The following is a 10,731-nucleotide window of genomic DNA, read 5'->3' as shown; positions in this document are numbered from 1 at the left end:
AACTCAAAAAGCTTTGTTTCTTCTGCTCTGAGTATAAAGGGCTTAAAGTGAAAGTTTTTCTATAGTGTTGTGATGATTTGGGTTTAGGTAGGAATGAAGAGTAAAAAATGTGAAAAGAAACCAAATCACCAAAGAAAACACAAATGTGTCAATATCTTCTTGATCCACTACTCTTCCTAATCTGTTTTGCACTCCACTTGAGAGTGTAACCTCCTATTCCATTGCTTGGCAAAGGAAGCATGCATCTCAATAGTTGATTTTGTCTAATGTCCTAGAAATGGAACCAAAATGTTGCATTTTTTTTTTCACAAAGGTGGAACGTTGGGTGTAACTGTTATATGTTCAAGCACTTCGACCGATTTGGATATGGTTGCCTCTCACATAACCTTTATATTCTATTCCTTGCCTATCAATTGTCTCCTCTTCCAACCCCAAAAGCAAGAAAACATGATCGATGAGACGAGTCTAGCAAGCTTACCGACTTAATATCACGTTGTAGTCAAGACTCAAAAGCTTATTGATAGCTCCATGATCCAAGTGTGGCTCCTTTGAAGCACCTTCACTCTATAGACTCTATGTTGATCCATGCAAGCTTCATGAAGAGAAGAAGAAGAAGAAGCGAGAGGAAGAAGACAATAGTAAGAGAGAAGAAGAGCTTCTTTCTCTCATCCCTCACTCTCCCTCACATTCTCACTTCTTTCTGAATCCATCTTCCTCCCCACCCCCCCGCGACGCAAGCAAGATAATAATGATCCTCCTTCTCTTTCTACCATTGCAAACAATGATCCTCATTCTTCTTCTTCTTCTCTACAATTCTTTCTCTTTGCTCCCCTTCCTCTTTTTGACAAAAACAAACGTAGCCATGCTTTCTAACCTTTAGCCAAAACCAAAAGGTGCACAAGACAATGCTTTTTGCCTTTGCAATTCTTTCTCCTTTGTTCCCTTTCCTCTTTTTGACAAAAATAAAAGTAGCCCTACTTTCTAACCTTTAGACAAAACCTAAAGGTGCACAGGACAATGCTTTTTGCCTGTTCTGAAAGCACAAGGAAAGCAACTAAAAAAGCTTTGTTTCTTTTGCTCTGAGTATATAGGACCTAAAGTGAAAAAATTTCTATAGTGTTGTGATGATTTGTTTCTTTTCACATTTTTTACTTTTCACTCCTACCTAAACCCAAATCTACCATCAAATAACCAAAGAAAACACAAATGTGTCAATATCCTCTTGATCCACTACTCTTCCTAATTTGTTCTGCACTCCATTGGGAGTGTAAGCTCCTATTCCATTTCTTGGCAAAGGAAGCATGCACCTCAATAGTTGATTTTGTCTAATGTCCTGGAAATGGAACCAAAATGTTGCATTTTTTTATCACAAAGGTGGGATGTTGGATGTAACTGTTATTTGTTCAAGAGCTTTGACCGATTTGGATATGGTTGCCTCTCACATAACCTTCATAGTCTGTTCCTTGCCTATCAATTCTCTCCTCTTCCAACCTGAAAAGTAAGAAAACATGATCGATGAGACGTGTCTAGCAAGCTTACCAACTTACCTCCAGGTTGTAGTCAAGAATCAAAAGCTTATTGATAGCTCCATGATCCAAGTGTGGCTCCTTTGAAGCACCTTCACTCTATAGACTCTATGTCAATCTATGCGAGAAGCGACAGGAAGAAGACAATAGTAAGAGAGAAGAAGAGCTTCTTTCTCTCATCCCTCACTCTCCCTCACATTCTCACTTCTCCCTGTCCCACCCCCGCCACTCCCCCCTCCCCCCCCCTTGACACAAGTAAGATAGTAAGAAGCAAGAGAGGCTCTCTCAAAGTTTGTGCACACAAGAAGGAGCTTGCTTATTCACTTTTTAGGTCATATATATATGGTTTTCAAATTAGGGCTCCCTCTAAAAGTTAGGCACCTCACCTTTTTTTGGCCCAAAACTGACCCTTTTTAATTTAAGCCTACAACTTAGATTAATTTAACTTTCCCTAACTCTAAGTGAATAGAGGCATTGTGTTCATGACCTTGCAACTATTGCAAGTCAATGTTCTAACTCGAAAATACCTTTATAACTTGCATGGGAGCCCAACTCTTACAAAATAATTATAAAGAATTACAAGTGCTTGGAAATATTCTCTTGTTATACTCCAAAACACTTGCATCGACCTTTTGGGCTTCTTGAGGCTTCAAACTTGAATGGCAGTTAACATTATAGTTGTTCTAGCCATTTTTATCATGCCTACATGTCCTTTTTGTTTGGATTGATCTGACATGTCCTCAATCATATCATAGTCCCTAGTCATTGTGGTGGGCAATGGAAGCTAAATAGTGAAGACCACAAGTTAGCTCTCTCTAATGGCACCTTGGTCGACCTTGTTGTTTATGGATTGAAATTTGAGGTCAATGCAATAGTGATAAAGGAATGTTCTCAAGCATCCACTATCTTATTCCCAGTATATTTAACATCATCTCCCGAGATTCAAATTAGAAGAAGAAGAAGTTATTTGGCATGTAGCTCATCTCAACTAACCTACAACCAATGCTTTCCCAATGGCTTTTTATCCATGTCCTCATCACCTCTGTAGTGTGAGGTTGGGGGTCATGGTAGAGTCCTACAAGTGCTCTTTTTTCAAACTGTATATTCCATAAATTAAGACCATTAGTAATGGGGACAAATATAGGAATAACTGTTTGCCATCACTTGATTAGGGTTTGTTCGCTTCTTAATTTCCATTAATTGGTGTCGCTCCGCCTTTGCCGATGCTCCAAGTAGGATCTCCAGTTGACCTCCTTGAGAATGGTTGTAGTGATTTCCAGCAGTCTCCTCGTTTCAACTAGTTTGAAGAGCTTAATCATTCCTTGTTGTTGGCGCTTGGTTTGGTGAAGCGATTCCACGATATTGAGCTCCTTGGGCAATATACTATCAGGTTTCCCTTTGAATGGCGGTAGAGCTTATTTCCTAACCATTTTGGTTTCTTGGTGTTGGGACAACATTTTGCTAAATGGAATACTGAGTTAGTGGGGCGGAAGGACATTCGTCTTGTAGAGAGGATTTAGTCTTGTAAGATGCATGGAGTGATTCAACGATCTCTAGCCCTTCATGATGAAAAGATGAGCATGTTGAGGTAATCATTCCTACAGGAACCAAGCCGACTTGTGATGTCTTGACATGGACAGAATTTGACATCATATAGTGAAAAGGATATGTGATCCCAAGAGAGAGATTCTTTTCCTTTCTTCCCCCCTTGATGCACAACTTTGAACTTAGGATGTGACGAGGAAGGGGGCGAAGATTGCGTGTAGTCAAAATAGGTTAGGAAGTTCGAATGGGGGAGTTTCTTGTTGGGGAACTCCCATTAGCTCTCAATCATTGCACCTTGAGAGATGGTGGACTTGGCCTATTCTTTGTATACCCTTTACCTTAGGTGTGAAAATTTGAAATTATAGCCTGATAACATGGCAAGCGTTTCAGTCCAAATGACCGACAGGCTAATACTTTTGTAGTTACGTTTTCCAAATTTTTAATTAAAAAAGAAAAAGAAGCCCGTAATAAAGAAAGCGAGTGCTATCGTCATCAATTTCCTTCTTTTTTCTTCTTCCTCGTTCCTTCCCCCTCTTCTGGGAGGACTGCAGGCTCAGAGCGCAACCAGCAGAAGAAGGCACAGGCGAGATCTTTAGGGTTCGCCTGGCCTGCAGGTCGTCCAGCACTTTGATGCACTCAAAGCGCAGACGCCTTTCGACCTCCTAGCACCATCTCTTCTTAACAGGCAAGTCAATCAAGCGCACACAATTTTTACATTCTTGCAGTTACATTGCAGAGTCACGCTCTTGCGCACACATTTTGTTTCTGGCATGCGCAATCTTGCACCGGCGCACATACACGTGCATGTGCACGCTCGGCCGTTCAGTGCAATGCAAAGTGGATGCAGATCTGCGTTTGGTTTCATCCTTTGGATCATTGTGATCGCTGCAATCTAGCATATTTGACATTTTTCCAAGGCTCGATTCCGTTAGGTGCAGATCGCTTTTTTTCGTATTGTATTTCTTTTTCTGATTGCACTCATCTCTACGCTTGCAGTTCTGAGCTCATGGCCTCTGCAGCCGCCACAGCAAGGCTGCGGAACCTGCAGTCACAGATCGCAAACAAGACCTGTGTCGATTGCTCGCAAAAGAACCCACAATGGGCCTCTGTCTCTTATGGCATTTTCATGTGTCTTGAATGCTCAGGCAAGCATCGAGGCCTCGGTGTTCACATCAGTTTTGTGAGGTCTGTATCCATGGATTCATGGTCTGAGATACAACTGAGGAAAATGGAAGTAGGTGGGAATGGTGCTCTCAATAACTTTTTATCCGAATACGGGATACCTAAAGAAACTGAAACTGTCAGCAAGTATAACTCCAAAGCTGCTGCGATTTACAGAGAAAGGGTCCAGACCCTTGCAGAAGGAAAGACATGGAAGGATCCACCTGTTGTCAAAGAAACTTTGGGTGCCAACATCAGCAAACAAAGTCACAACAGGGTGAATACCAGTGGTTTTGGATCTGCAGGGGAAGGCTGGGATGATTGGGATAATGATGGAAACAGCAGAGGTATGAGGAGGAATCAATCAGCTGACTCCTTGAGTGGGGGCAGCTCTGTAGGGCCTGTCAGGTCACACTCCAATGATTCCATCTATTCTAAATCCCAGCTAGATCAATCAGCTGCCAATAAAGATGCCTTTTTTGCTAGAAGGCAAGCTGAGAATGCTAGACGCCCTGAAGGCTTACCGCCTTCTCAAGGAGGAAAATATGTGGGGTTTGGATCTGCAGGCAGTCGCCCACCTCCAAGCAGAGCTCCTGTTGGGGGCAGTGGAGATGTGCTGAAAGACACAGTTTCTTTGATGTCTGAGGTATTGTTCTCAATTCACTGTTCTGGATGTTCAGTTGAAGTAGTAGACTCCTTGTAGGTGTATGTCATTGTGTGAGCAAGATGGATGTTCAGTTGAAGTGGTTGAATGATTGTAGATGCTGCCATTTGTGCGAAGTTCTCTGTATCTTTGAGGCTGTTATTGTTGTCATGCAGTTGCCTTATGGGTTGAATCTGTTCCAGGAACAGAAATGCTTCTGTGTAACCTCTTAATCATCAGTTGAATTGATTGAATGCTTGTCCTTGCACAACTTTATTTGCATCTTTCACTTCATACAAGGCTGGTATTGTTTTAATGCGGCTGCTGTCTGTGTTAGACCTGTTCCAGGGAAGGCAGTGTACCACTGTAGTGCATTACTATTATTTTGGTATTAGTGAACCAGTTTCTCTGTCTGTATGTGTTTATTTTTAGAAATTGATAGTGGTTTGCATTGTTCAAATTATGTTATCAGGGACTCAGCCGCTTTTCTTTGGTAGCTACTTCTGCTGCTCAGACTGCGGCAGGTGCTGTGCAAGCAGGCACAAGGGATCTTACAACCAAGGTATGATAATATACAAGAATGGTGTCAGCAGTTCTCTCCTTATGTGCCAAAGACATAGCTCTGGTTTTTCTTATGTTTCCACGAGATTCTGATCCTTATCTTTTGGAATTTTGGTTTGTATGGCCAGTATCGAGAAGGTGGGTATGATCAAAAGGTGAATGAAACAGTTTCTGTTGTGACTGCAAAAACTACAGAGATTGGCCAGAAGACATGGGGTATAATGAAGGGAGTGATGGCGTTAGCTTCCCAGAAGGTGGAGGAATACTCTAAGGAGGGTGCAGGCTGGACTGCTGGATATGAGCAGTATCGTGGCAGTGGGAATGGTTTTGAGGCTGATAGGGGAGATTACCAACAAATGGAGTGGGGCAGCAAAAGTGGTTCAAACAGCCGATGGGATGATTCCCCTGTTAGCAAGAAAAGTACCAGTGTCAAAGAAGCCCCAAGGGAATATACAAATGGTTGGGATGACTGGAACCATTCTCCTGCTGTCAAGAACTCTGGCAATCACACTTCTAGTAAGGATGTATCGCAGGGCACAAAATCAACAGGTGATGCTTGGGCAGGATGGGATGATGTGAAAGATGATGGAGAGGATGACTTTTTTGGTGGATCTAAAGGGCCTTCACATGGTTGGAACTAAGGTATCCTGCAAAGCGGCCAATTGAAGGGATGGGACTCCTTCAGTCCCGGCATCTGCACTGGATAGTCTTCATCAAACTACAGATCTGGTTTTTTTATTGACTGATTTTTTCTTCTTTAGCTTCCTTACGATTCAGCTATTTTTCTGAGGTTCAAATTAACTTTGTAACTTCAGTACTAGTGCCTTGGTGTTCAATCATTGTTATCACGAACTTGTGGTGCCCTGTGGCTAGTTATATGATATCTTAAACTTGTTGTCATATCTGGAATGAATAGTGTCCTCTACATAGTATTAGTATTGCTTATTTATGTGTTTTCTCTTCATTGAGAACTTTGAGAATTGAAGGAAACCTTGTAAATGAAACCATCTCTGTTCTATAATTTTTGCCATAATCATTGGCAACACCTGCTTACATCTGAAGTTATGTTGTCCCAGTTCGCTATGTTCTGTGACCCTTACAGATTCAATCTTAATGTTGTTCTAGGGTGATGAAGTTTGTGATTGGCTTGCACAATACTTTAGGTGACCCTTTTTCATGCGAGAGTTCTGTTTAGGTAGGTCTTTTTGTTGAGGACTTCATTTTGGTTACCTGAATTGTTTCAGTTATTTTAAGTCTTTTAAGTCTAGGCCGGGGAAAGCTAAGAGGCAGCTGCTACTTTTTCCCCTAAGATTAAAATAAAGGGAAGTCAATGTTAGCCCTTAATTTGTTCACGAACAGAGATGTCTCAATGGCAGGGGCTTTCAAGGGAATCAGCATACTCATCAAATGTACACTTGAATGAGCCAAATTAAGTGTCCTCTGATGTGTGATGGGAGGTCCTGAGGCATTGTTCTAATGTTTGACATAGTGTGATGTTACAGCATAGTAGATTGAAGCGGACTTTCAAGTGGACTTAGACAACCATACATTATTGCAATAAGAGTTGGTAAACAGAGAATCTGTCAGGAATCCCTTTCTGAGTTATGTCTGCTTGGGTGTTGCAGAGAAGAGGACTAGGGCTGAGATAGTTTCAAGAGGCTTGCAGTGAAGAACAGCATTGCAGTGGGGTTTTACTATACTAAAATCTGTAGCTGCAGACTTCACATTTCAGTCACTTATATATGCTCAGATTCTGCATAATCAAAGGGGCATTTACTATCTTCTTGTTTATGTCATAAAATATATGTTGGGTGATGCTTGTAATGATATGATTGCACTACCAACTTTCTGCTAGTGGTTAGACTTGGTGATCCATCATGGTGACTGCATTTTTGGTCAAAGAGAACCATATTTGATTCTTGAAGAAGGAAGTAAAATGGACAAGGGCCAGCTTAACTTGTTGGAGTACTATACATCTGATTGACAATGATTTTATGTGAACTGCTGATAGAAAAAAATTGCTATCACTATGACTTGTATACTTTTCAGCCTCTCTAGAGGCCCCACCCAAGTGATGTGATCTTGAAGCATGAACTTCGATGTGGACAGAGATTTGTTTACTACATTTTTCAACCTCTTCTATTCAAGAAGGTACTTTTAACATCCATTTGCTGGATTTTTCAACCTTTGCACTTGCCAAGGCACTAACATTCCTTGGTTGGAAATGATAGAGGAAGAGGTAGAAAGAAGTATGAAGGATGAGGTAGTATGAAACGAGGACCACATAGATGTATTGTTGGAGATTAACACTACCCCTCATGTAACTATGTAGGTAAGTGCTAGCTTTATCTCTATGCTACAGCGAAAGATACCACTCTTTGTGACTATTCATGTAAACTGTTTTTTAAAAATTATATTGAATAGCTACCCATAATTCAAGCTATGTGTGAACATTATTGTTGGACTCTTTCATGGTTGGTCTAATGGATTTGGTCATACTGTTTTTCTTATCTACAACTTTAAATAACATTCACTTTAAATGTGTCCAGGCTTATTGCAGTAGGAGCACTTTATTTTTTTCTTCTCTTTTGAAGAAGATGAAGAGGGGTTACCTGAGTACTTACCCTTTTGTTGTTTTGTATTGATCTTTGAGAGTTGTCCCATGCTTTTGCAATAATATCAACATGTCGTATCAACATTAAGATGGAGTCTTTGATGTTGATCCTAATTTGACTTAGGACCTTGGCATTGCTCTTGCTCCATACCATCACTTCATTGATCAAAGCGTAAGCTCTAATATCATATAAGAAAACAAAACTCAACAAGGAACATGAAATTTATAAGCAAGTGATGAACGAAGAATATGGAGAATACAAAATTTGATTAATGCAAATGATGACAATAGATAGTTAATGCCTCCTAACCATGTTTTTCTAGTAAGATTTGATGGCAAAGGAAACTAGAGAGCAAAGGTTGTGTGTGCATAAAACCTTGTTAAACGAGTCACAAACTAATATACTAAATAGATGGTTGCATGCATGTGACCAAAACTAACCATTGTATGCATATTTCATAGGTTCATGTATTATGCCTGGTTTGTCTCTAGCTATTTGGCCACACTTGACCACCATTTGATGTCGAAATTGAGATCTACTGGGTAAACATGTTACTCATAAATGGCATTGTGGTTGTGGCCAATGATGAAAAATGTCAAGCAAAAGGCTCAAGTACTATTCTTTTAAAATTAATTGACGAAGATATTAAAAAGTTGTCAAATGTGCTTTTATATGCTAGATATAAAGATGAGCTTACTTTCTATTGTTGCAATCACTTAGTGTGACACGAATGTCCACTTTGATAAGAATGGTGTAAAAATCACAAATGTTGTTGTTGTTGGTGGGGCAACTTGAAGTAACTTGTATTAATTCACAACCTACATTCTAGAGACTAGGATAAACACAAGGAAATAAATGTTTTAAGTTTGGATTGGTTGCATATTTACCTCAAATAACCAATTTTCTAGATGCATGTGATACTTGCATGATGGGCAAGCAACATTGAGAGCCCTTTCCACAATATACAAGCAGAGCATAATTTGTGAGAGTGCAGCTGAAGGGAACGGAAACACAGAGACAAAGGAATAGAGAGATTGTAAGAAAAGGAGAATGAAATATGCATTAAACACAAGAAAGAATGTTGATACAAATGGAAAAGTGGAAGGAGCCTAATCAGTCCTTGCACATAGCCCATAGTGTTAGTGAGGGCACCAAGTCAGGCTGTTGATGACGGCATCATCAGAGATGGAGGAAGATCACGAAGTCAGAGTGTACACTTGCTAGGAAAGGAGGAATATGAATGAATGATTTGCCAAATGAGTGGGGGATGCTATAAATAGCCAAATACCCCCAAATCAGACTGCCTTGAAATTTGGGGCAAAAAATATGATCGACTAGCATTTAATGCTGGTAAAATGTTGAAAGTGCTCATAAAAAAATCATGAAAATAATGGACAATGTTTGGTAGGTGAGGTAAATTGATGGATGTAGAAATTACATGAGAAATGCACACAAAATCCCAATCGAAGGAGAAAATGCACTAAAAGGCAATAAACTAAGTGCTTTAGAATGAGCTACCTCCTCCATCAAAACAAGTGACAACAGACTAGTTAGAGCTCCTAAAATCCTCATCCAGATTGCGACTCACAGACATGAGATGCCAAGGCATGACAAACATGATTGCTGACAACCCCTCTCAAATCTTGGATGTGGCAGAAGGCGAAGGAAGAAATGGATCATGGGTTGTTAAGAGAAATGCCAATGTCAATGAAGTTTGTCCATGTGGATTGCTGATGAAGAAGCTCCTCACGATCCTAGGAAAACCCCTCTGAAACACTAGGGGCCAGGGAATTCACAACTGCATCATTGAGATTGCATCCCACTAAAAGGGATGGGGGTACGAGGAAACCATCGAAGGAGAGGGTGGGGGATAGAAAGAAACTTGTGGAATAAATGGTGCACAAGTGGGAGTAGGTGTAGCAATAGACAATTGCTTTGGAGGACCCTGCATAAGAGAAGGGAAATGGAGCTTGTAAAGCCCACTCTTCTGCCAACCTATCGCAATAACAACCCTTGTAGAAGAATTCTCAATACAAACGGCATGCTCGGTGAAGATAACCCGAGTAGTACCAAGCAGAGTAAGGCCATCAACTAAGAGGAGTGGAAAGCCTAGCTTTGAAACATAAAGGGCCTTTGAAAGGAAGCTCGAAGTGCAGTTAGGAAACAAAGGCAAAGTGCCAATACCACAAATTCGCACTGATATAATGTCACCAATAATGATGGAACCCTCAAAAGGGTGTAGATCCTGCAACAAACCACCTCGTGGAGACATATGATGAGAAGCTTTGCTATCAAGCATCTAAGACCTCTCAGAAGACGAGGCAACCATTGAAGAAGGCTCCTTAGCAATATGAAAGAACACTGACTCATGGGTAACCATTGGAATATAGGTATAAGGCTTGGATGTTTTAGCTCCATCCTTCGCTCCCAAATGAAGATGAGGGTACTTCTTGTAACATTTATCCTCTAGATATGTCCCCTTCCCATAGTATGCGCATTTAGGCTTCTCCAAATTGGAGTCAAAGCCAGAAGAAGTCTCTTGTTGATTAGCCTTGGACTTCCCTGTCTTCTTCTTTCCCCCTCTCAAATTTATAACAAAAGCTTTGGTGGAGGTGGATCCACTAGCAACCTCTTTGGTGCGCTTGTCACGCTTCGAAACAAGCGAGGCACGCTTCTCCCA

General features: G+C 40.8%; 1 protein-coding gene across 1 annotated transcript; it reads left to right on the top strand.

Moving 5' to 3' along the window:
- Positions 1 to 3,580: 3,580 nt before the first annotated feature.
- On the top strand, positions 3,581 to 6,489 carry LOC148036520 (putative ADP-ribosylation factor GTPase-activating protein AGD6). Its single transcript, XM_087678511.1, has 4 exons — positions 3,581 to 3,756; positions 4,068 to 4,878; positions 5,348 to 5,437; positions 5,565 to 6,489. The coding sequence occupies exons 2-4, from the start codon at positions 4,078 to 4,080 to the stop codon at positions 6,075 to 6,077; spliced, it is 1,404 nt and encodes a 467-aa protein (XP_087534637.1). The 5' UTR covers positions 3,581 to 3,756; positions 4,068 to 4,077; the 3' UTR covers positions 6,078 to 6,489.
- The last annotated feature ends 4,242 nt before the right edge of the window (positions 6,490 to 10,731 follow it).

Source organism: Lygodium microphyllum, chromosome 5 (genome assembly GCF_053477565.2).
Source record: "Lygodium microphyllum isolate KBCC chromosome 5, Lygodium_microphyllum_v1.1.10, whole genome shotgun sequence".
NCBI classification, from domain to species: Eukaryota; Viridiplantae; Streptophyta; class Polypodiopsida; order Schizaeales; family Lygodiaceae; genus Lygodium; species Lygodium microphyllum.
This window is presented reverse-complemented; position numbering and strand designations above follow the sequence as displayed.